Consider the following 26,879-nt stretch of genomic DNA (forward strand, 5'->3'; position numbering starts at 1 on the left):
TAATGCTTTGAGTTTGTTCCTGTAATTTTATTTTATTTTTTCAGGCCCTAACTGTAGTTAACAGATCAAACACATAGAAAACCAAATTAACAGTCAACCCTAATTTCCGTTGTTTTATGCCGTTCTGCTCATCATTTGACCCTCGTTTATTTAAACCATCCCAGAACATTTTCCACCTTTTTAATGAGACGTAAATCCTGTAGCATTAATCTGTAGAACAAACTAGTGTGTTAGAAAGAAAAGTGTAAAGAAAATAAATGAAAAGGTCGTAAAACTCTGGTATGAACTGACGTCAAGGTGTTTCAGACCGACCTGTGTTTACCTCCCTCCCTTCAGGTGTAGCTGTGATCACATTACCTGATGAATACTGAATGACCATTGGTGATGGGATACTGCCCGTGAACCGGACACCAGACTGAGACGTTCATTCAGCGAGTCGTCCCAAACGGCCCCGCTCTTCTCTTCGGGCTTCATCGCTACGATCAACGACAGCAGGCCTTCTGGTGGAGCTACAGCCACCAGGTACCAACATGTCCATTAGAGCCAAATCCCATACGGACCTACAGACAGTTGGCAAGTCCTCGACGGAGGACGGCTTTCACAAATCTCTCTCCATGAGCAGCAGCGGCGTTAACAGAGGCGCGCACTTTGGGTACGGGGTGACAGAAGAGGTCAAAGTTCTCCCCAAGGGACCCAGGAGGCCAATTCGGGCGGTGAGGCCGGTCAGCGCCGTCGGCTCCGGCGGATCCTTCCTACAGATTAATCACCTGCAGGGGGAACTGGTTCGGAAGAGGAAGGTAAGGACGATACAGAGGGATCTACTGGACAAGGTCATGACTGACAGCAGAACGGTGTCATGAAGCATGGCCTTTATAGACCATTTGAAAAATGAACAAATGACTGTGGAGCTCATCACAAAACAGAGAGGAGAGATTTTCTTTCCTCTCTGACAGGAAACCGTCCGACAGGAAGCACCTTGCAAACGCTTTGTCCAACTCACTGTCTCACAGCTTGACAGTGATAAAAGGTTTGAGGAATGATTCTTTGGTTGATAGGTTGTTAAACTGTGTATAAATGTGGCAACTACGCTGTTTCTAATGGAAAACCCTAGAGGCAAAAAAAAAGTAGCAAACATGAATTTGTGGATTTACTTTACAACACTTTGCAAAATCATTTTCACATTTTCTCATTTTAAGGTTATTAGAGTACGTGTGGTGGATCAGCACAAAGTCGGGCATAACTTGGGAAATGTTTATTTCTTGTGAAAATGCTGTAAGCTGAATGTTACTGATGAAAATGGCAGAATATTTTCAAGTCCACTGCAGAAAAGTAAGAAATAGGCAAAAGCAGTGGGGAAAAAAATCAACAGCCTGCAAAACGTGTGTAGAAAAACTGTTGAAGAGGAGTGAAAACTTTCAGTCAGAGCTCAGATCCCAGCTAAGGAGTGTCAGAGGTTGGTGCAGAACAGATTGATGCTTATGAAGCCAAAGTCATGAGAATCTATAAGCTAAAAAGCTAAAGCTAGCTGAGGAAAGCTAAGGTAACATACTCCATCAAAAAACAATGTCAGTGCTAAAATTAGCCAGAAGTTAAGGCTAGCTAAAATATTGATGATCTCATGTGGTCATTAGTATTTTATGACTTACAGGTAGTGATGCTGTAGGCCAGGGGCCCCCAAACTTTTTCTTGTGAGGGCCACATAACTTTTCCCTTCTCTGCTGGGGGCCGGAGTCAGTTTGTAACAGAAAAAGTGTGACGTTTGCAGGAGTGCCTAAATGTAAAAATGTATTATTTTCCAGAAAGCACAACCAAATAACCCTCTCTGGGTTCTTGGGCGGACACCCAAAATTTGAGTCATAACAGGTCAATTGAATATCACATTTATTACAGTTGAAAAAGAAAAAGTTGCCAAGTTTAGATTTAACTGAACTGATTACAGTAGTTTCTGAACGGTAACTAACAGTAAAAGTGCTGATCCTTCGTGTTGCTACTAGCATGTGCTAAATGAAAATCTTCTTCTTCTTCTTTTTCTGCTTCTTCTTCTGCTTCTTCTTTAGATTTCAACGGCAGCTTGTATCCATTATCGTTGCACTACTGCCATCTACTGGATCCTAATATCTATGCCTCAAATTCTCATAATGATCCCAGTATTATTTTAAAAAACTGAAAAATCTTATTTTTCCCCTCAATGCTATTTAACTGATCAACAACATTCTCAAATTTCAATTCCCTATTAAAACCTAATTCCGTTTTAATGGGCGTTTTCTTCTTTCATTTCCAATTTTGACTTCCAATGATTCACTTCCTGCTAAAGAGCCCCCTGGTGGTTGAAGAAAAATCCACATAAACCACATGGTTCAAAGCTTAGGAAAAAAGTAACAGCTTATAGTTCGGAAAATGCGGTATATGAAAAAAAATTAAATGCTCTGGTATTGTTCAGGGGGCCGAATCAAATGTGCAGGCGGGCCAGATCCGGCCCGCGAGCCGTAGTTTGGGGACCACTGCTGTAGGCCATCAGTAGCATGTTGACTTACAGTAACACTCAATGTGAAAACCCCACGTTAAAGCTAAAATTAGCTAAAAGCTAATGCTAGCTAAAACACTAATGATAACATGTAGGCTAGAATGTTGACCTAATGCTCCATTCAATATATGCAAAACCACATGTAAAAGCTAAAATTAGTTAATTTGTAAACATTTTCAAAAGCCAGGTATTATTTTACCTCCTCTTCACAATTTAGTTCTGCCCAAATTAAATGTTTCTGAAATTTGTGGTTGTAATATGGTGAAATGTAAAAAGATTTAAAGGGCTAAACTTTTTTCTTTTATTTTCTTTTTCTTGTTTTTTCAAAACTCTGTATATAACACCAGCTTCTGAGAGATGACAAGAAATAAACTCACCCTAACCTTAGAGTCTGCAGACCATCTGAACACCCAACCTTTAGCTGGAATGCACTTTAGATTAATTATGGGTTCAAATTACCCCCCCCCCAAAAAAAAAAAAAGAAAAGGAGCAACATAAATCATTTCACTTGATCAGTATAAGCAGTAAGAACATTAATGTTCTTTGATTTGTTGGGATGGGGAGATATCAAAAAACAAGCTTCCAAAGCGCCAGCGTGTATTAATTTACTAGGATAACACAATTAATCATTTTCATTCAGCAGGTCCTCATGTTTCCAAAACAAACTGCAGCTTTCCCTCCTCATCAATGTGCACTTCTCAGGAATGCGAGGACCTGAAGAGGGAAAACAAGTTCCTGTCAAACGAGATCCACATGGAGCGGATCATGATGCGCACGGAGAGCGAGCTGACGATGAGGAACCTCCGCAACATGAACCAGGAGCTGCAGGTACAAGTGAAGGAGGTGAGTTTAGAACAGCACAGAAACCAGCAGCCCCGCTCCTTCAGAGAGAGGTTCAAATGAATTTCAGGTTGCCTAATTAAAACAGACCCTTACTCCGAACAAGTCAGCACACGCCCAACTCCTCCCTTTTGTTCGTCTTTTAAGCTGAAGCAGAAGTTGCATCACAGCCAGCAGAGGGCGACATTTTGCTCCCGAGTGGTAGAGGAGGCGCAGGAGTCCCGGGGCGAGGCAGAGAGGAGCAGGGCCTCCGCTGAGGCTCGGGCCCTCGGTTGTCAGCGCGACAAGGAGACGGCTGAGGCGGACCAGAGGCGGCTGAGCGAAGAGCTGCAGCTGCTCAAGAAGCAGGTCAACTCATGTTCACCTCACATTCACACCGCAACAAAAACCTGCAACAAAAACTGATTAATTTACACAAGACTCCATGTAGAGTCCAAGTTTAAATTGTATTTGCCCTAAATTAAACTTCGACTTTGTAATTTACATGTTCTATAATGCCCTTTGATATTGTATTGATGTTTATTTTTTGCTCTCCACTGTCACCGTCTTATTTTACCCTTCTATGTTTGTTATTTGATAGTTTTAGGGGGAAGAAAAGAGACAGAGTACGAGAGGAAACGGAACTGCTGTGTAAACACGCTTCGTTCACTTCAAAATAAGAGCACGAATACAAACTTCTAACTACTKAAAGAATTTAATAACCAAAACTTTAGCACAAATGTWGAACTGTATTCAACTGGAAGTTTACAAGCATTGAAGCAATTTGGCACTTTACAGWTTATCTTGAAAAATTMATTTAAAGGATGCTAAGTGYGCTAAACATTTTCAAAATGAGCTAAAGCAGTAAATACAAATTTAGCTCTGTTGTATGCGCATTTGTGGATTAGCAGCCATTCGCGGTTTAAAACTCAGTGTGGCTGAACAAAAAATATCCAAAGAAGAATGACACAGAATTCCTACACAGTGACGGAAAAATCTCCGTCCGTGGCAACAGTCAGTGGTGTCTGTTGATTCTTAGGGTGGAAGAAACACTTTGTAAGTTTTGGGGGAAATTACTTCTTTCCACATAGGTCCAGGAAGGTTTGATTGCTTTTTTTTTTGGTATCTTTAAAATAAGTTTGACCATCTAAAATATTTAGGAGTGACAACAAAAGAAGAAATGTCCAAAGTTATTTCTGAATATTATAGACAAAGTCTCAAGTTTGCTGATCAGGTTTAAAAKATTTACCCTTCCACAAATCAAAACATGGCCAACTCAACTCAAACAAGTCAAACATCAAGCGTCAGCTGTTTAACCGTCAAAAGGCCAGAACTGCAGTAGCTTTCCAAAAGTGCTTCTCCGTTTCTCTGTAGTCACAAGTTACGTCCGTACAACAATCACACACACCGAAAAAAGAAAAGAAAAGAAAAAAAACACTACATAAGTAAATGAAACTGAATGGATCGTGAGCTGCCTGTGCCTGTTCTGACTTCAGCYTTTGGTTTTCGCAGCTCGCCGATCTGCAGCTCACATTGGCGCAAACGGAGAAGAACTACTTTGAGGCCAAGCTGAAGCTGGAGCGGCTTTCTGGGGAGAAACAGAGTCTGCTGCAGGAGAACAAGAGCCTGGGGGCAGAGAGGGATGAGCTGCGACTCAAGCTGAGGCAAATCACACAGGAGAACGTCCAGATTAAAGAAAGGTACACCGGTGATGGCCGACTGGCTGTTTTAGCACCTCGTCTCCACCAAAATGGAATGTAACTGTCCAAAATACTGGTGTTTAACCTCAGCCAAGCAAACATTTTTCAAGTCTTCARCAGGTTTTTAGCACCATCTTTCTTCCTATCAACTCTGACTAGCTCCTCTGTTGGAAAAAAGCTTCCATGTTTCACCTTGAGARTRGTGTGTTCAGGGTGAGGTGGCCTGAACTTACTTTAGGCATTATGGTAGTTTCTGTGATTTAGGCTCTCCTTGACCACCAGCTGAAACAGATCGCCAATCAATTGAGACCAATTAGTTACATTGGATTTTATTTCGGGGTATTAAAGAATACAATGGTCCTACGGTGCAACCCACTTCAACAATTCACCAAGCACAACTACAAATTTAAAAACACAACGACTTTAACAAAATGGAAGAGGTAGGTCACAGTGGGGAAACCTGACACATTGCTGATTGGACGATTCCACTTTTGGGTTTAGAACTGGAAGTTGTTCTASCTTTAGCGCATTTGTTGATATCCACTGCTACATAAGAATACTTTGAGTCAGGACAAACTACGAAGTGAAAGAGTTTGGTTATTTTTCATAGTTTGGCCAATATGTSTCTCCTCGCCCCCAACTAAACAAAGAGAGAGCAAATGCCAGAATGACACAGTCCTCAAGTCAAAAGTAATGTCGTCTAATCAGCAATGTCTCAGGTTTCCCACTGGGAGCTACTTCTTCCATTTTGTTAACGTCATCGTGTTTTGTAATTTGTAGTTGTGCTAATATTGCTGATTTTTTTCAATATGTTGTGTTTTTAAATCTGTAGTTGTGTTTAGTGAGTTGTTGAACTGGTTTGCACTTTGGGGCCACCGCTAAAGAGGGCTGATTATGTATGCCCTGGATTTTTATTCGCCATAAATTTGGAACTCATTTTCATTTCTGGTAACAATTTTACTACATTTGAGTTACTAATTTCCTTTGACCTCTGCCCCTAAATGCTCAGTGGATCGCTTGGGGGAGGGGAGGTGCAGAAATGAAGATGCAAGTCAGAATTTCCTTGGACGTCCAGGAGACTTCAAAAGGCTTCATAATWGCACAATCAGTCTGTGTTTGGACAGGCATGGAGTTGGTCTCTGTGAGCTTCCATAACTCTGGAGTTATAGCAGAAAATACCAGAATCCAGATGAGGACAGTAAGATTTATTGTATCTGATTGGATAATGTGGAAGTGATACGTTTTTAGGCCTTATACCTCAGATCTTCTGTGTTTTTTAAAACAAAATGAGACATGAAATGAGATAATTATGAGGATAAAAAACTACTTGCTTGCTTTGACAGCTTGAAAACTGACTGGCAGTTTGAAGATGTTCAGTGGCTGAGAAACAGTGAAGCCCTGCATGTATTTATTGTGTTGAAAGAAACTGCAACTTCAAAGGTTGAACGTTCCTCTGGTGATCTGGTTATCCTCCCCTCTGCTGCCTCGCATCATTCACATACCTATACCCTGGACGTTTAACAAATTCCATCCAAATAACATACTCCCCCTGGTGGCTAAACGTTGCCAGTGAGCGTTTGTTAGCTCCATCGAGGCTAACCTGAAAATGGAAACAAAAATACTTCGGGTGTGTTGGGATGTTATTTCGTGTATTCTGCTTGCAGTGAGATGACTTTGAGGCGTAAAGCGACGGCGGCGGAGGAGGAGAGGCAAAGAGCCAACCAGGCTCAGCGAGAGGCCGAGGAYGAGAGGCGTCAGGCCAACAAAGAGAGGCAGGAGAAAACGGCGGAGTGCCTCAGCTGGAGGGAGAAGCACCACGAGTTAGCTAACATCCTCCAAGCTCACGAGGACCTGAAAGCTCAGAGGCGCAGCAAAGCTGTAAGGACTTCGCGTTCAGGGACCTTGAACTTTGTCACCTTGGTGAAGTTACAACCACAAACGTCAGTGTGTTTTACGCGACAAAACAACTTCATGTGGCTGTGGGTTGACGTTTTGAACGTTTTTWTTTTCGCTTTGAAAGTTACACATTCTAAAATTAGCAACAATTATTTGAGCTACTTAGTCTGTCGTCCTACAGGAAAAAAAATGCAGATAAGTTTTTCAAAGTCATATTTTYACAAATGTTATACACTCATAATATATTATATTAAACTAAAAAATTGCTTTGTAGGAAAAACTTTARTTTGAAAGATATTTCGTTAGCAAGCCAAATATTTAGCTTCTAACAAGCTAACAGGYTAAATAATTATTTAGTAAGCTAATTTTAGCTTTAATTAATTTGAGTATAATATCTAGTTTATAGCTCTGTGGGAAATATTTAGTTCCAAGCTATTGTTCTGAACTTTAAAGCTAAATATTTAGCTTTAAATGAGTTTTAGGTGAAAATTTTAGCTCTATGCTAAAAAAGTTTGTGATATTAATGAATTGGTGATAAGTTTAATTAAGTTAATTTAATGGGCAATTCTGGAATAAACACTGGTAAGCTGCAACAGATTTGAGACTGGCCTCAAGGTTCATAACCAGGCTAGAGCTAGAAATTAAAGAATTTAAATTGAGGGAGATGTTAGTGTCCTAAATAAAGTGAGAAGCTGTCGCAAGAATGGAACATTCATGTCCTCATTTATTTTTAATTGAATATGACTTAAGTTTATTATTTAAAGAAGAATGGAAAAATATTACTGACTTGGAGATGTGCAGATAAGGTAGAAATCAACCAAAGTACAGCATAAAGTGATTCTGTAAAGTAGTGACTCATGGCAGCTGAATATAAATCTAATTTGTGTTTCCAACACAGTGTCAGGCCAACATCAAGAGCTACTTCCTGTGTATGACTGAGAGCAATCAGCGGGTAAAAATCCTGAAAAATCCAGATGGAACGCCAAGGAATTTCACAGTAAGCATATTCTCCTAAAGTCAGTTCAACTACACAACAGAAATAAGAAAATGCACATTGACATCACTTCTGTGAATTTTGCACAGGAAGGAGATCCTGTATATATCAGCACACCGGACGACGGATCTGAAGAGCCTGAGAGAAGTTCATCCAGGTAGAGTTGACCTCAGTCTGACAACTCTGTCCAGATCAATTACTGATTTGAAAAACAAAATATTCCTGCTAGGGCTGCACCAATCCGCTGTTTTTTTTAACTTCCAATACCGATACAGATAACTGAGCATCAAACTGGCTGTTCTGAGGCTAAAGCAAATAGTCACTTCTAGAAGTACGTAAAAAATGATTCTGTACAGAATCACCATTCATAGTCTTGGTAATTCTGAATGGATTCAAAATGCTCAAAAGTCAATTTTAGTCTGTTTAATTTTTTTGTAAAATAATATTTTGAATAATTGAATAAAACCAGGCAGCTAAGCTAACCTATTACCAGTGATTTAAGTTACAGATTTTTATGCACAAGCCTGTATTTGTCTAAATATAAACTCATGGAATTTGGAACTTTGTAAAATTGTTTTACATAAGTTTTGGATTTGTTTACTCTGTCTTTTCCTCTTGTAACTCCTATAATTTAAACGGATTTTCTAGAACGTTTGAATAGAAAAATTGGTCTTAAAAATGATTTCTGAATAGAATCAAATTGCTGGACACTGAAAAATTGGGATCTGTGGTTGCTTCCAGGTGCTGATTATTCTGAGCAAATAAATGTGGTCCATAAAAAGCTATATCTTTAAGCATTTTTTCAATGTGTATGGTAAATATTTACATTTGTTAAAAGAAAAATGCAAACTATTAATCCAAACATCACAAAATCAGAGGTTGACTGCTGGTGTTGTGCAACCTGTGGCCACCAGGGGGCGTCAGACACCCTCTGAAGGTGGTTTGATCTGATGACACGTTGCAGCTAAAAGAGGTAAAAACTTTTTATCATCTTCCTGCAGGACCATGCTGAGGGTCTCGGCCCCACACACAGGGAAGGACCTGGGCCCCAGTCACTTCGATGAACTGCCCGCCTTCGACGGGGAGCGCCCCGGCTCGGCTCCCTCACGCCGGGGCAGGAAGGTGGTGGAGTACTTCTGGATCCCTACAGACCAGGAATGAAGAACAGCTCTATTCCAGGGGACCATCTGTGTTTCAGCCCAATATGTGAGCTGTTTCACTATGGAGAGCCATTTCATTCAAAAGTAAATGAATACTGTTAGTAAATAGTCCATTAAATAAATTTCTTATTTTGGAAGTTTTTAAGCATTCTAAATTAAAGTAAAATGACAGTATAACAAATAATAAACAAGTAGGTAGAGGTATAAACTTACTAAAGCCCATCGCTTCTCCCGCAGCATCATTATGGACCTTACCAAGCTCTGCCCAGAAACGCCCCTCGACAGTCCCACGTGACTGCATTGCTCACAAACAAAGCCTCGTGGGACTTAGTTTCTATGTCTAAACATGGCATATTTCGTTTCAACTGACTCTACAGAGTATTTCTGAATCGATTAGTGTTGGATTTCTGCCGGATTTTCAAAAAATATCAGCCACAACAATGGACAGAGGAACCAACAAGTTCATATCATCTTTTTTGGACGACATCAAGGTGTTTGAGCCACGGGGTGCCTCCAACATTGTGCGAATCACAGCTAAATGCTACCGATCGATGAGGAAAACGGCAGATCCTCAGCATAACTATAGGTGTGGACAAGATCACTGATRCCTATTGTTCTTGTAAGGCTGGGTAAGTCGGGCATTCATGGTTTAGAGGGTTACTTTTGAAATGACTGATTTCTGTTTGCAAATGTTTCAGTGTGCCTAGGCCTGATACTCGGTGCTAGCGTTGCTAACACGATTACAGTTTAGTAAAAAGCCTTTTCAGGTGAAATAAAATCTTTAATGTATGTCAGATACGGTACACATTGCATATTGATCTGTTCAGCTAACGTAAAGCTGTAACAGACGGGCTTCAGGATGTAGAAGTTGTATCGGTACTGCCATTATGCTGTTCTTATCTAAAAGGTTTTCATAATGGATGTGTTTATTATTGACTTTATTTTTTTCATTCACTAAACACAAAGAAAGCAAAGCAATAATACTTACGCCAGCAGACAATCCTTTTGATCCTACGACGGTTGAGCTGCAAATGCGGTCGTGCACAAGCTTTAATCCTAGCAAGGCTTTCCGTTTCAGATTTCGGAAATCTGTGAATTTTAGTTCCACAAACGCGATCAGGATACCTGACATCRCCTGTACAGATACCCCACTGACGGAGAACCATTTTTTTTCCAAGTCCTGACGCAAAAACTTTGTCGGTCTGGTAGTCCACAATGTACATTAGCATGAGTTTGTGAGMCGGTAAGGCACGTGATRGCTGYGCWGTGACGTCAAATGGGCATTAGCCAATGAAACGCAGACCCTGTGGTAAGGTCCATTATCTCTTCACATTCACAAGTACTGTAGCAATATATGTTCATTCTACGTTCAGATTTCAGATTAATGCACATTCAATCATGTGCTCACAACATTCCAGTAGTTAAGCATATTAATAGTAGCTAATGGTATTAATATTGATGCTAATATAATTCTATATCAAGTTTCCTGTATTTAGTGTACCATTTCCTCATACAAAAGTATAATGTACCCATCAAATATAAGATGAATACGTATAAAAAGCTTATTTTTGTTAATCCCAATTTTACTTTCAAAATGTATTTCATTACGGTTTGTGATGTTTTTTTGTACAATTGAGAACTCTCCCACTTATTTGAAGACAAAAAGAAAAATACCTTAAAATAAAAAGTAAAAAAAAAAAAAAGATAAGTCCCTGAAATGCATAAAAATGCATAGCTTTACAAAATACGTAAAGATTGAAATAACCTTCCCATTGTATTTGTTTGGAGTATTTAATACTCCATTAACAGTATTTTGGGTGAAATGGCTCTCTGTATTTTACTTCTCTTCAAACCTGTAAAGAGAAGCAGTTAAAAACAGTGACAAGTACTGGTGCTCATGTACTGGACTTTATTGACATTAAAGCAACAGAGGTGCACAATAATTATGAATACCTTACAATAAGATTCATATTCATTACCCTACACATACACATGGCTTATCAGCATAATCTGGGTACGTTTTCTTTTTTTTTTTTTTTTAACCGTTTAGTTGTTACATGTTTTCCACCCACCAAAAGAGAGACGTTTACGCCGAGATTTCGAATAAGCCACTTCTCTCCCTCCACACTCTGCAACAAAACTGCATTATGGGTAGGTTTCTACCAGGTTACTAAGCTGCAGAAATTACGTTTCCTTCTCTGAATATTAATACTTGTAATCCCATGTGAAGAAGCCTTCTTGGAAATGTTTACAGTGTGCAATCAGGCCAGGACTGAATGAAATGCTCAACCTTTTTTGTTTTTGACTCATTATTTAATTTCATCATGAGAACAAAAAGCCCATCTATAACTAAGAGGTAGAAACACAGGCAGAGTTGGAAACGATTCAGCGCCACAACAATGATCACATTTTTTTTCCAACTGTTGTAACATCTTGAAGAGGAGCATTGCAACCACTCGTCATACACAATACAAAGCAGGAGAAAACAGGGCCACCTCCTGGTCATGCAGAAGATTTATGCTCTAATAAAACAGATGGGTTTTTTTAACACCAAAAAAATGTTTCTGCTCGTATTCTTTGTTGGGCCTTTTTTTTCTGAGAATCACCAAATCCTTACTGCCGTTTCTTAGGATTGCACCTGAATGTAATGATTATAATCAACACCGTTTCATAGATGTATTTAAATATCTATTAAGCTCTTTATTTGTTTCTCTCTTTTTCGCCTGAAGGAAAATAAGTTGAAAAAGTTTCGAATTAGGAAAAAAAACAAACATGCAAAGTGAAAAAATTAACCAAGCCAAAACAAGGAAATAAACAGGATAAAGTCACTTTAAACTCCATGTGTAGCTGACTGAACACAGATCCAAGAACATAATAATAAAAAAAAAAACAAACAATCCAAACATCCACTTTTGGCAACAGGTCAAACGATGCTTCTCAGCCCAACGAGTTAACGAGCTTTGGGTTTAGATTGACGGAAGCAGCTCGGTGCTGTGTGGTAGTGGTTAAATAAAGCGTGGTGTTAAAATAATACAAGTGTGTGAGAACAACAAAATGGCGGATCTAGGTCATGATGCTTCTGCTCTGTTTCTCAGTCTGCTTCTTCCTCAGACTCCTCTTCCTCTGCCGTTTCTAGCCAAGTCAGCCACTGGTTCACCTGACAGGATGAAGAAAAAAAGTAAAGTTAGTTTTCTAACGCTTCGTGTCTGAACTGAGCAGTGTGATGGAATTTACATTAACGTTGCGATGCTTGGTAAAGTTTGGAGCTGCAATACAGATTTGTCTTTAGGAACTACAACAAGACGTTAGATGTTTTTGTTTGTTTAAAAGCACTAGTAGGGCCCCCTGGTGGGGAGAAGGTGGATGGTCTTGTTGGGCAGGGGCGCCCCCCGTTGGATAATGGAGGAAACGCTGTGCACATTACTCATGCCATCAAGTGCAGGCAGAAGAAAAACTGAAACATGCAGACAAGTGAGTCCTGAGAACCAGATACTGAAAATAATTACCATATTTTCTGGACTATAAATCACACTTTTTATAGTCTGGCTTATAGTTCAGAATATACAGCAAGTCTTTTTCATCCCATTAACAATTTTAAAGTAAAACAGTGTCCACTACGACGTTACAGCGCTTTAGTGCAATGCATTTGCTGAATGGGAAAAGATCCAATTTGTCAGTTAGATTATTAACTGGAAAAGAAAAGAAAAAAAAAAGTCACCAAATTGTATTCAGCAGCTGATTTTTTCTAGTTCAGAATCTTAAGTGTTGACAGCCGTGTACCTGGAATAAAGCTTTTCCTTTTCCAGGGAATTCTTGGGTGATGTCTTCTTTCCATGCTAGGAAGGCTTCTTCTTCGATGATCTCCATGTCGTAGAAGTTGACAAAGTAGCGCAGCAGCATACCTTACAGAAGAAAGAAAAAAAACAACAATGAACTAAAAGCATGTCTTAAACGAGAAATAAAAGCACGTGGGGCCGCCGTACCTTTAGGGAAGCTGCTGGCGTTGCAGTGCACCTGCAGCGCGTAGAGGGCGCTGACCTGCAGCTCGGTGTGGTCGTGCAGGAACTTCTGCATGACGGGTTTGAAGGCCAGCAGCAGCTGCTTCTCCTGCTCCAGCTGCTCCTTGGAGGGGGCTGCCAGCTGGTCGTCACTCTCCGCCATACACAGCTCCTGGGAGATGTACTGGAGGAAACTGGAACCAGACGCACATAGTCACAAAGTTTTGTTCTGCCAGTAGAAACGTGGAGCTGCCCGGGGCTGAAGCGCACCTTGTCATGAGGATGTTGACGAAGCCTTTGTCGGTGTGCAGCCTGGGTGAGATGTTGTCTTTAATCCACTTGTAGATGGACTGTGGCGATGGGTCGGCCTTGATCTGCTTCAGCAGCTCTTTCTCCAGCTTCAGCAGTGGGAACAGGAAGCTCAGCCCCTTCCCCTCCAGAACCTCCAGCATGCGGTCCTTGTTCTGATCGATTTCTGCCAAAAGAAAGAAGAAAAATGGAGGCGGTCACTTCTGTCCATTTAGGAGACTGCTATTCTTCCATGGCTCCTTTGACTTGTGGAGTTCCTCAAGGCTGTATTCTCGGCCCACTCTGCCAATTAAGACAGACAGGGTAATTTTTTTTCAACCGTTCTATAATGATGCACAGATCTGATATCAACTGTGTATTATCTGCATCTGTTCCAGTATCGGGTAAAAAATAAATATCTATAATCGGGCATTGGTAACAGTACTCCCAATCCATAAGGACAGACCGATTCAGTCTAATTCTGTCCTTTGTGATCTGAGAAACAACATGTTATTTATTCTACATTATATTTAGAATTCATAATTACACTTTCTGAACCATCTGAGAGGTTTGTTGCCGTTTATGTCGTTTATTAAATATGATGGTCAGTTTCTTTGTTTATCTTACATTAGCCATTCTACTCCTAATTGCACTGACTAAACAAAGTTGTGTTTAAGTTGAGCTCATACCTGCCAACAAGTGACAAAGTGATATTGTGTGAGCTGGTGGCGCAGCAGAGCGGCTCCGTACCTGGAAGCATCTTCTGCATGTTGACTTTGCTCTGCTGGAAGAGCTCAGTGAGCCACTCGCGGTCCTTCAGCTTGGCCGTCTGCTGCAGGCAGAGCAGGAAGAGTGGGAAGTGGGTGCCATTCTCCAGCGGGTGGGCCAGCTCCGCCACGCTCACCAGCTCCGCCATGACGGCCCGAGCCGCAAACTGGGCCAGGTAGGACTTCACCAGAGGCACGTCCAGCTCGATCTTTGGGCATAGGTCCAGGACGCTGAGGAAAGCCTGGTGGGAATAAATTTGACTTTTATAAAATTTTTGACTGATGTGACTTATAGTCCAGAGAATATGATAATTGTTTTGTTTAAAAACACCAGAGGGAAAAATAGGAGAAGTGGAGTCCATTTGTGTTCAGCTCCACAGAGGTAAGGCTCACTGGAACCATCTCACAAAAATTTTTACTGGACAATAAATTATCCTAGAAATTATCACCATACATGAACGGGGCGGTATATTGTGGTTTTCAAGTACTATATTGAGAATGAAATAATGCAAGTTTGCTATCTTGAGACCAATAAATAATTATGTAAAGAATACTTAACACTGGAATAGGAAGATATTTAAATGTCCAAAACACAGCAACCAAAAACAAATAAAATCCACACAAAATTTCCCTTCAAAGAAATATCAGAATGGAAATTATCAACCTTATTTTAAATCATCATGATTAACTGCTACACTTTTATCAAGTCTTTTGCAGCAAAACATCTTTACAGATTTGTGCTCCATGTTTCTACTCTGCCCCTTGCTGAAGATCAGAGCCTCTGTGGGGGTTCAGTCAAAATGTTGTCTGGAACCTTTCTGGGTGCCGTATCTCAGCTCTGCGTTCCCATCGGCTTCCTGTACCTGCATGAAGTTTTCTCCAGTGATGAGGCCGTCGGCGCGCAGGGCATGGATCAGAGTGCTGGCGTGCTCCTTGTCTTCGTCGGGCCGGTCCAGGGAGCACACGATGATCTTACTGAGCATCTCTGGCAGGAAGTGCTTCGGCGCTTTCATCTCCCGCACGCCGCACACGGCTTCAATCAGGTTCTTCGTGTTCAAGTACTCAGTCATGATGGCCTCCTGGTGAGAGGATGAAAYGACGCTGGAATGAGCAGGAGCTTCGCTGACGGTGGGTTTTCCACCATCAGCATGTCTGCTTCTCTTACTGTGGTTTTCAGAAGCTCCTCTTTGGCAGGAGGCGGCTTTTTGTTGGTCTTCTGGGGTTTCTCCTGGATGGGTGGAGGGTTGGTCTTCAGGCCAAGCTGTGGAGGCTGACGGAGGACAGCAGGGGGTTATGTAATATGAAAATTACACATTCTTATTAAAAAATTGCATAAGGGCCCATTTTTAAAGGAGCAGTATTATGTGTTCCTTATATAATTATGTTTTTGATAAAAACATAATGTAAAACTTAAAAAAAATAGTTTTTCCGCACATAATGCTGCCCCTTTAAGTCAGTCTGTCCCCGTCTTCTCCCACCTGTCCCAGTGGAGGGGTCTGGGTGCGGGGGGGCTGAGCACTGGGAGGCATCATAGTGGGGATCTGAGGCTGAAGCTTGGGCACCTGGTTCTTGTTGAGGAGGAATGACTGAGCAGGCCGGAGGCTGATCTGGAGACGGCACAGAGAACACAAAGAGGAATCAACCTGGAGCTGAAATTGCATCTAAATTGTGTGTATTTTTTCGGAAGCGATGCCCTCATATCTCATAATCGCAATCAGTGGACCTGCTGCCAAAGTGAGGAAGAGGTGGAGGAGAGGATGAGGAGGTAGAGGAAGATGAGAGGAGGTGGAGACGGAGCAGAGAGCAGAGGACAGACTGACAGCAGGTTGGGTTCCTCAGAATAACGCGTCTTTCTATAATCACTGGGCATTCAGGCTCCAACAAAGAGATGGTTTAGATTTTAAAATGAGGTTCTATTAAATTAAAAACAGTCTTCACCTATGGTAGATAAACTCCCAGCATCTTCTAACAGATTAGCAAATCCTGAAGGACGAAGCCAACAGCTGGTTCGAGAACAGCGCAAACTACTACCATTATAATAAATGCCAAACATAATGTTGTTTCCATCCATCCATCCATTTTCTTTACACCCTTGTCCCTTAGTGGGGCCGGGAGGGTTATAATGTTGCTTCAAGGCTTCTAATTACAAAAACAACAACAAAAGACGCCTGTGTAATCCAGACTCAAGTTGTTTTTAGACAATAGAAGCTCACTTTGGACTTGCATCGTCACCCATGACAGACGCAAAAAACAAGTTGGCTAGCCAGTCAGCAAGGGTATATAAGCAGCTAGTTATATGTAGCCTCAACTGCCTCATTCACAGACAATAAAGATGTCTATGAGAGACAGAGAGCTTCTGCAGGTTTCACCAAGTCAAATTTAACAATTTTTCAGATCATTAAGACCTGAAATTTTAATAAAATGTACAAGAGAACTTTGTGTATACATACTGATTAGCAACAGAAACGAGTCAACGCCTACAACCATCAGCAACCAGCCAAATAGCCAAAACGTTGCCGACATAAAAACCTAGCCAAGTTTATCTTTGCCTGCCATTTAGTTAGCAAGGTTGTATTAGCTGCTAGTTAGCCGTAGCCCCATCTACCTCAAGTCACAGAATGCAGTGAAGCTCTCAAAGACGTCTGCATGTGACAGAATATATAGGAACTTAATTTGCCCTGCACAACAATATTTAAGACCAGTGATTAACATATTTAAGACCAACCTTTCTCCTTTTTTAGACAAAATTAAGACATTTTAATTCCTCAATTTTAGATACAGGAGTTTGCTTTGAAGTAACCTGGGTGTAGAAAATGAGGGAGACAAGAATCATCTATAACAGGTAGGATATTAACTGCTTTGACTTTTTAACAGAACCTCACCTCAAAAGTTCTGAACTGTTCCTTTAAGTTGAGACCATCTGACAATGAGCTCCTCCAACAGCTTGTCCTACTAACCTCATCTGCATTGAGCTGTCCTTTCTTGCTGAAACGTGGAGGCATGTCCTTGGACTGAGCCTGCTGCTGGCTCATGTGGTTCTGGCTCTGGTTGAGGAAATGTTGGTTCTGAACCTGCCAAACATTCAAGTGTCATTTCTGTCGCTAAAAACCAATTACAGTCAGACACACATCTATTCACTGTGAGCTGAATTACCTGGTTGGACTTAACAAAAGACTTGGGCCCCATGTCAAACTGCGACTGCTGAGGAGGCGCAATGTGGCCGCTGTGGCCGTTGAAGAGTGGGTTGGTGCGATGGCGTCCCATAGTGGGCGAGTACCTGTCCTGAATAACACCCGGTCCGGTTCCGATCCCACTGCCTAACAAACAAAAGCAGAGAAGACTTCGGATGTAGAAATTGGGACGCCGACATCAGTGTTGAAGATGTCTGTGCTGCAAAACATGTTAGCCCTGAAATGCTAGTTTAGGCTTGAATAGCTTTGCTTGTAGGATAACTCTTTCTAGCACAACAATAGTCTTTTTCAGCGCCCAATCACATTGTTGTTGATGTCACTCCACCGGAATCATGATTCGTACCTTTGGCTCATTTGAGCGTGCGCTAAAAGAAATACTTCCGGATCATTCTAAAAATGTAGATCAACCAAGCACAATTTATTTACTTGTATTAATTAAAATCCTACTTACTATAAGAGGATTCATTTTCTTGTACAATGTTATAATTCTCGTAATGAATAATTGTCAGAATTTAGTTCAAAGATTATAATTCAGTAGAAAATTGTGTATCGAGTCAAAGGACTGCAACTCATCTGCGCTGTCGATGCGCCCTCTAGTGGTCTCATCATGGACACAAAAAAAAAACAATACACATATCCTATGAGATCGTTATTCGACTGTACATGACTATATGCTCACCCACACTGTATTTCATGGGAAATACTAATTTAATACTCCATGTTTCCTCTTTGAATATTATACACACTTAATAGATTTTTTTGTTATTCAGAAAATAGCATTCAGAGCAGTCTAGAGAAATGTAATGAAGCCGTTTTTATCTTTAGGTTATTCTTCTCTTTAAGATGAAATACTATTTTTACGATTACAATAAAACAGAAAAAGAAATAAAACAACCCTCCCTGAAGTAGTTCTTAAAGCCCATGCACAAATAAGCTGACAGTTCAGATTGTGGAGTGACAAAACAAAGACTAGCCAGAACTTTTGTATGTAAAAAAATAAATAAATAAAGCGATTCGTTGAGTTGAAACTTCTAACTCGTTAAAATGTATGTATTTAATTGAAATGAACGTGTCAAAGTCCTGATCCTAATAAAAACAGCTACGAAACGTGGACAGAAAACATGATCCCACACCTGGCATCTGTCCAAACATGTCAGCCAATCCCCCAAGAGTCTCCCTGTCCAGTTTCATTCTGTTGGGCATGAAAGGGCTTTCCAGGAAGAAGTCCATCCTCATCCCCTGAGACATGGGTGCTGGGATGAAAACACCCAAATCCTGGAGGAAGGAAAACAACAATCGTTAATAAAACGATCCTACAAACTACGTCATTTCATGGCTAAATATGGTAAAGATGGCAGGCCTTCACTGCGTCCTGACGGATCTGGTTAATCGTCTTTGGTCCGTTGTCGATGAAGGCCTTGCGGGGGACCCAGTTGTTTTCACGCAGCTCCACTGTGTCTTGCAGCAGGAAGCGGATCCTGGCAGGCAGCTCCTTGTTGTTCATTAAGGATCGCATACGGCCAAAGTACTGATCCATTAAAGACTGTTGGGAGCGCACGGAGAGGGAGGAAGTGCTCAACACAGTGCTGAATTTAAATCATATCCTCACCCACACAGAGGGCCACGTTAGGGGCCCTTACCTTTGCTTTCTCATGGTCGAGTCTCGGCCCCACTGTTCTCATTATCTGACAGAGGCATTCCAGATCCTCTCCCATATCCTTGAGCTGGACTCTCTTCTTCTTTTCCAGAAGCTTTGGACATGATAACAGGAAGTAAGGAAGGAGTCACCACGAGTCTGATGGTTATGATTAATAACTATTAAACACAAACAGGAGAAAAAGCATGAGCTCACTGTTTTGATGCACTTATGAAGGATAGATTCATGGATGAGGTCAAGTTTGCCAAGTTCCCCGATGAATTTAATGTTGCCAAGCATCTTGATCTTGGCGATGGCACGCTGCTCCTCCTCCTCAGAAGTGAGAGGGTTGTCATGTTTGTCATAGACTGAAAGAAAGAACAGGTCAGCAGCAGCAGCTTTATCAGGACACAGGCTCTCTGGCTGATTACAGAAGTTTAAAAAGCCTGACCTGCTCATTCCCTTTTTGGATGAAGCTGGGTTTTTTTCTGTCTGAAATGTTGCTATGTGTAGCAACATTTCAAAATGTAGCTCAAAAGACCATCACCTTTGACTTACTTTCAACATTTCTGGTGCGATTTTCAAATTCATCTTGAAGCTTGGAAATCAGCAGTCTTCTGAAGGTCTGGAAGGAGAGAAAAAAAAAAAGATTTTTCATTTGCTTCTGTATTCACTCAAAACCTGATTTCTTAATTTGGGTTCCAAGACTCAAAATCATCTTTTTTAAAGAGTTCCCAGTCACTGTTTAATTTAAAAATAGTATAATATTCTCAAAGGGAACTAGTTACATTTAAATAAAGTGGAATTAAAAAGAGTTCAGTAAATTTATTTAGTTATTTCCTCAGGTCAGTTCATCAGCATCTACAATAACTGAAGAATCTGACTAATATTAGTTACAACAGCATTTAATTTCCCTTTGTAATTTTTGAATTTGAGTGTGAAATCTAGGAAAAATCTCAGACTGTAAGGAACCACTAATGCTTTTCGTTATCTGACATGACATTTATTGTACTCACAAGTGAAAATTGCTCTGTTTTCTTTTCCCATGCATATCCAGGTCTTCAAAATAAATCTCTATTTTTCCCTTCTTTTTAAAGCCTGAGAATCCCAGTCCCTGCCCTCAGACCATAACAGCCACTTACTGTGCTCTGCTTTTGGGATGTTTGGATCTCAGATGAAGGGCCATCAAAGTTTGGAGCGTCCTCTGCCAAGCGCAGACATAGCTGAGCATAGAGCGAGCTATATTTCGGCTCTTCTAGGGCTTTGTCTACAATCTGAAACAAACCAGAGTTGGGATGTGAGTCAGCGAGAGCAGCGGCCTGCCAGCGGCACGTCCACACATCTCTGCTTAGCTCGGCTAAACGGATCCGAAACGTTCACGTACCAGCAAGATGATTCCTTTAAGGACGAGTTTTGAATCTACGCCCACATTCAGGAGCTCAAGGCATAGCTTGTCAAACTTCTCAGGCGTGAGTTTGTTGAGTATGCTAGGAAAGAAAAAAAAAGAAAAGGTAAAAATAACACAGCAAGGTTGGTTAAACAAAACAGTCATGTTTTGTACTGAGAAGCTGATGCAGAAAGGAACAGGCCTGAAGTGCTTTTAGCAAAGCACATGCCATCCTAATGACTGCAGTCTTCTCTTTTGTTTTGGTGTAAACAAGCAGAAGCACGACTCCACCTGAGTGCGGCTTGAAATGGCTTCAGAAAAGCTTAAATGAAGATTCAACCATTTGACATTTGACTCGACTGATTTAAAAAGAGCAGTATTATGTTTTCCAGGCTTATAGCAGCATTTTATAGCACAATCAAGTAACTATGTTACTGTGAGTTATAAAATGCTGCATATATCAAATATGAGCCAAGACATTTGACTTTGTAATTTAGCGCCTTGAAATTGGGTCTCTGTCTCTTTAAAAATCATCTGCTCTTTCTGAAAAGCCGCTTTCAAGGAGTCATCACAACATGCCTCCTCTATAACCCTTTAACAAAGTTGCACTGAGACGTAGCTTTTATAATGAGCTCAGCAGATGCACAGCACCAGCAGGTGTTTGCCAATTGCTGCTGGCTAGTCTGAAGGAGCTGAGAGGGGGCAGTCTGAGGCAGAAACTTGGAAACTGCACCTCTGAGGACGAGCAGCTGAACGGTTGCCACGGGAGAGTAACAGATTTCTCAAAAGGTTAGGGCTAAATGTTGGTTCAGGTTAGGTTAACCCTAAAAATAAAAGCAACACTGGTATGTTTTTGAAGAGTTAATAACATAACATAGTGTAAAGCTCAAAAAAGTTGATTTTACATATTGTCCCTTTAAGATCACTTGTTGCCTTTAATTATGGTTAAATCCAATTCTCGCATATAATGTGATTTTATTTCCCCAAAAACATTTGAATTCTTGTACACCAATCGGATCCTTACCCCCTCACTTTCCTGAAGATTGCATCGTGTCGCTCTTTCTCGTTGCTGGAGTTGGCATCTCGTCTAGTGCTTCGTGAAGGAACCCATCTCTGAACGCTTTGCCCTGGGGTTTTCCCCAGGAACTCGCTGCAGAGGCAAAAAGACCGAGTTCAACAGAGTCCAGCAACAGCAGCAGAACGGTTTGTACAGAATGCAACACAAAGGTCATTGTTCTGAGAGCAAACCTCCAGCACCTGCACAATCCCAATCACTGCTACCTTTCTATTAGCTTCACTTCAACCAGACATAGCGGAAAACCCATCACCACAAACAGATAAGTGGTCAGAAATGGCTGTACAGGACTACTGGGAATTGTAATTAAAGTTCCCTGGAGTTCTAGCTTCTATTCTTTCAGTCTTCAGCAGAGTGACGAGAAAAAAAAAAAAGAATTCTTGGTGGTCAAATGAGCTTTATGTCAATTAGAATTGAGAGTCTAAAGCTAACCCTACCTGTTGCCGACAGTCTTGGGATAGTGCTGAGGTGCACCCCTACCACCTCCTCCCCCCGAAGAAGCACTGCAGAGGAAAATAACCAGAGGAACGCGTCAACTTCACCCCACAAACTGGAACTGTTCGGCAAACACAAGGCCATTCACCAGTAAACCCAATTTAAGAAAGCTAAAGGAATAAGTGATCTGCACATCTACAGTGCTGACTCTGAACATCTACTGTTTGGAGAGAGACTGAACAGTTCCCCAGAGTCAGTAAACTGGAAGGGAAAGCTGCTGGGAATGAGATTTACTTTTGCTTTTCATCAGCAAATTATAGTTACTATTTGATCATTAAACACGTCACATCTCTGTCAACCGTTTAAAGAGCAACACAACTGAATTCTAGCTCAATACTTTCCTGCTGCTCATGTATTTATCTATAACCAAGTACTGAATTAGTTTTGTAATCGACATTTATCTCATCTAACAGGACCATTAGTCTGTACACTGACTGAACGTTACTACAGGTTGAAGCAACATGTCTATTATGCAGCTACATGTCGGCAAGTCATGAACCAGGTGGAAAGCTTTTGATTCATGAATATATGGTCAGCATAAAACCACAGCATCTTATTCAGAAGTTGATTTTACTTCACCAATTTCATCACTTTTTTTCTTTTTTTAGTGTACTGGACAAAAATCTGAACCAAATCTGGATTTGTTTAGATGAATAAAATTCATCTAAAGTGCCAAAAAGTAGCAGAGATTTATCAGGGCAGAAACAGACTAGATTATAAACTTTTTTTCCTCTCGGGTGCAGTAGGTCAACTTGATTGTTCATTTCAGACATACAGTTAAAGGAAATTTGTGTCTGAGTTCATCAGACAACTTCTCAGTTCTGTTTTTGATCAGATGGTCAATGAAGGGATTCAGGTTGAGGCACAATTGAAGAAGAATTTAGGAGTTTTTGCATTAAAAAAACCCAGCAGTCATTTAAAGAGAAAGCAAACATTTTATTCAACATTCGTCTTGCTCTAATTGAAGCAATTGCACTTTAGTTTTATAATTTTCATTAGAAGGTGACCTTAACTCAAATGAATGTTATTAGGCTGCAGACAGAAAGCTCAGCTTCGTGAAACTAGCATCAAATGTAAGGGTTGAAATTCAGATCAGAAGCCAGGGGATTGCTTTAAGTTTTAACTGAAAAACACTGAACATAGGTGTTCCTACCCTGTTGTACCAAAGCTAAATCTGCTGACTGATTCCAATAACAAAGATGGAAGAAATTTAGAAATTTCCTGTGACAGAGCTTTTCACAAAATTCCTTCACAAGCTTTTGTGAAGGAATTTTTCCTGAAGAAAAACATCAGAAGCATTCTGATCTACATAAGCAATGACGATGATGATGTGCATAGTGCAGATGGTGTGACAGAGCGGTACATAGAAATATTCCCCAGGGCCGCCTTGCTCTTAAATCAGAGACGGCATGATTTTCCAGTCTACATTCACAAGCTTTTATAGAATCACATTTCAACACACCTTGTTTCTTATCTACAAATTGCACACAATAATGAACAGCTGCTTCCCATCTCCAGTCCAGAGCTATAAACTCTCAATATCATCAAGCTGGTTTTAAAATCTTCAACAATCATGGAGGGCTTTTTGTGCAACAAAACAGACGTTGAATCCCTTCTAAGGATCAGTCTATGTACCCAGCCCCCCCTTTAAAAAAAAAAAAAAAAAAAAAAAAAAAGTCTCACAATGCGAAGTGCCTGACAGCCATTTTGAGCATTCCCACATCCTGCTTTGTTTTAAATGCCGGAAGTCCCAGCCCAAAACCCTATTATAGGGCCGACCCTGGAATAAATGACTTATACTCCCGTTAGTGGGCCTTGGAAAAAACAAACAAAAAAAAGCCCCTGTGATTTATTACCTGAAACGAGAAGCACCCCCTTCTGCAATCACACTCTCCACTTTGGCGGCTTGACAATGAAGAATACTCAAAAGAATAAGAATAATAGGAGGGGATGGGGAAAACGGGGCTGAGGAAGACAGAGAAGGGAAAAAAAACATAGAATCAGCATCATAAAGGAAATTTAAAATGGAAACTAAGAAATTCACAGGAATTTAAAAAAGGAACCACTCTAAATCACATCTTGTTATCTAAGGACAACGTGTTTCCATTTCTGTCACTGTTCTAACAAGAACACAAAGAACTCGGTTAGCCAAATGCATGAATGTGAATATGACCCTTTTGTCGACAACAAAGAAGCTGCGTCAGCTAACATGCTAATGCTACCGGCTAACATAAATAATTAGCTAGCTCACTATGCTGCTGAATCCATAAATTAGCTCCGTCACGACACTAGCAGAGCGGTTAAATGTATAAGCGGCTGGGTTTATACAGCATGTGTGATGAACACCGACATGCTGCTGTGGTCCAACTATTAATCGTTCGTCATTATGGATGCAAAAACAGCAGAACCGATGTGAACGTTATGTACTGGTGCAGAGGCTCGGGGCAGGGTAGCATGGACAGCCGAGGATGCTTTCCACTCAACCGGCCTTTTATTGTCATCCTGATAGAGGTGTGGAGAATTATGTCTGAGTCCAAATAACCCATTCATGGCGACTGACGCCCCACAATATTGACGCAACGTGTTTTCCTAAACTTATTATATGCAAATACTAAAATTATGTATGCGTGCATGTATATTTACACGTAAATAAAACTCACTGTAACTAGGCTACGACGCCATTTTCTACTAGAATATAAATCAGCCGACCCGTCTCCAGGCTAGGCTGCCAGCCGGTTCCCGAGCTAATATGCGCTAGTTAGCTTAACTCGAGCTGATGCTCTGTGCTTGCAAGCTAGCAGAGGCCATTTTGGATAAGCCGGTGCGGTTTTGTAAAGGGACATAAATCCGCCTTACCTTCACCAAAGCAACTTCAGTTTTGTTTTGTTGTTTGCGTACCAAAGAAGAAATGAGAGGGCCTCTACAAGAAAAGCGAATTTTGCAGCAGAATGCCAGGAGGGCGTAAAAGTCGAAAAATATCCACAAAAACACACTTCAACCCTGTGCCTCTGCCTGGTTTGTTTGCGTTAGCTGGCTAGAAACGAGCTCGCAGCCTTATGGGGGCAGAGAGACCTCATCTCCTATTGGTCACTTATTTTGTTGCCATGTAAGTGCTGACGAATCACATCAAAGAAATGTTTTTAGGGCGTTACCGTTACCTCATATAATCCACTGACAGATTTTTATTTATTTATTTATTGTTTTACACAAAGACAACTGGCAGATTCAGATGATTGACAAAAACATACAATGAGCGCAAAAAATTCAAATGACATTTTAATTCTGCCAACAAAATTATGGTCGGCTAAGTTTATAATTTTAAACAGGAGAAACTAGAAAAACCGAGTGAACAGTAGCTTTAAACAACGAAATATTTATGAACCCTTAAGCTAATTACTATTGCAATCTTGAATACCTCATATAACTCATAAACATATGCAATATGTTTGATCTTTTCCAGTCATCTTATACATATTAATTTTCAGTGACTGAAAAGCATTGACTAATTAAACAGACCTATGACTTCCAATCTTCTGTTAAATATATTGATATTCACCATGTAGTTGATGAAAGCCCAACATTTAAGATTAGACACATCAAATTTGAGGTGGGCTAAATGAAAAGTATTTTTCTTAAAGATTTATTTTTATTTATTTATTAATTTTATTAATTTTATTTTTTTGCTTGGTTAATCTAGTTTTAATCTGACAAATGAGCCTCGGAACACATCTTCTAATTTATCCAAGCTGATTTAGCACAGGGCCAGCATAAGATAGTACAGGGCCTCAAGCAGAATCTAATAAGGGGATCCACTTTCTGTTCAGATTACCACAACAAAACGTATTTACATAACACACTTTCAGCAGATAACTGATCTGAAAGACATCAAAAACTCTATGTCTTCCATCATTGTTGTGTGTTTTTCTTTTCTTGGCATTTATTAAAAGTGTACAGAAATGTTTCTCATCACATACAAAGAAAGACTGCACTTCCATATATTCGTTTCTACCCAACAACCCTATTAACTCAAATTTGTAAAAAGTCGTCATTTCAAGCCACTCAGTCTGTGTTTATGTCTGCTTTACTGATGTACTTAGTTATGAAATTATAAGTGTTTAAATCTAAAATAGGTCAATTTCTTGTAGAAAGAATAATAGCTTAGCGACGTGGAGCATTAAGTTGGACATTTCTGATTTTTTTTCTCTTTGTTCACATCTATTTCATCAGAAAATAGAAAACGTCTGAGATTTCAAATTTCTATTACATAAATAGTTATTAATAGTTATTAATACCCAAATCAAAGTCAACACAACAGAGATGTGTTCCAGATGCCAAAATGGAAAGACATCAACAGTCACCTGCAATTGTTTTTACATTAATCTGGGTAAAAGCATTGTTACATCACGTTATAGTTCTTTGTCCTCCAATGAATAAGAAATTTCACAAGTGGAAAACATTTTCATTTCCACTTCAAATAGAAGGACTTTGATGTCCTATAAACTGACTCCAACATCACACTGTGCAGTCCTCATAGTAATTACAACAAACATAATAGCACCATCTTGGATTTCAAAGCCCTCACTAGGCATATTAAGTTTTATAGTTCATGATAGAGCCACTATAAAAACACTGAACAAGCATGGCCGGTTTAAGAAGGCTTTCTAGAAGACGGGCTGTTCTCCCTAAAATGATGGCAGCACGACTTAGGTTAGCAACTCTCCACCTGAGGAATTCTGAAAGGGTTTTCAAAATGTTTTCTAAAGTCTTTGTGGAAAAGTCTCCTCATCTTGTCTCAAAGGATTGGGAAAGGGTGAAAAAGGGGGAAAGGCAACAGAGTTCATCCAGTAACTCTGAAACTTATTGTAGTCAGTAATCCCACCTGGCTGTCAAAGGTTTTTGGTCTGAACTGAAAGCCCCGTCTCTCTCTCTCTCTCTCTCTTTCTCTTTTT

The 26,879-nt window shown here is 40.4% G+C and overlaps 2 protein-coding genes across 2 annotated transcripts; one reads left to right on the forward strand and one right to left on the reverse strand.

Moving 5' to 3' along the window:
• The first annotated feature begins 392 nt into the window (after window positions 1–392).
• On the forward strand, window positions 393–9,233 carry LOC103465619 (trichohyalin). The gene is made up of 9 exons (XM_008410617.2): window positions 393–522; window positions 623–797; window positions 3,227–3,367; window positions 3,512–3,712; window positions 4,856–5,043; window positions 6,708–6,921; window positions 7,838–7,936; window positions 8,023–8,090; window positions 8,935–9,233. The coding sequence occupies exons 3-9, from the start codon at window positions 3,278–3,280 to the stop codon at window positions 9,092–9,094; spliced, it is 1,020 nt and encodes a 339-aa protein (XP_008408839.1). The 5' UTR covers window positions 393–522; window positions 623–797; window positions 3,227–3,277; the 3' UTR covers window positions 9,095–9,233.
• Window positions 9,234–10,982: 1,749 nt separating this feature from the next.
• eif4g2b (eukaryotic translation initiation factor 4, gamma 2b) lies at window positions 10,983–23,892 on the reverse strand. The gene is made up of 19 exons (XM_008410616.1): window positions 23,787–23,892; window positions 21,385–21,510; window positions 20,358–20,460; window positions 20,116–20,247; window positions 19,532–19,598; window positions 19,190–19,341; window positions 18,978–19,088; window positions 18,698–18,880; window positions 18,471–18,612; window positions 17,300–17,463; window positions 17,104–17,217; window positions 15,625–15,753; window positions 15,312–15,416; window positions 15,010–15,225; window positions 14,130–14,388; window positions 13,362–13,566; window positions 13,077–13,285; window positions 12,874–12,995; window positions 10,983–12,250 (listed from the first exon to the last, which is right to left on the reverse strand). Exons 6-19 carry the CDS (start codon window positions 19,271–19,273, stop codon window positions 12,185–12,187), a joined length of 2,109 nt encoding a protein of 702 aa, XP_008408838.1. The 5' UTR covers window positions 19,274–19,341; window positions 19,532–19,598; window positions 20,116–20,247; window positions 20,358–20,460; window positions 21,385–21,510; window positions 23,787–23,892; the 3' UTR covers window positions 10,983–12,184.
• Window positions 23,893–26,879: the final 2,987 nt, after the last annotated feature.

Source organism: Poecilia reticulata, linkage group LG6, assembly GCF_000633615.1.
Source record: "Poecilia reticulata strain Guanapo linkage group LG6, Guppy_female_1.0+MT, whole genome shotgun sequence".
NCBI lineage: Eukaryota > Metazoa > Chordata > Actinopteri > Cyprinodontiformes > Poeciliidae > Poecilia > Poecilia reticulata.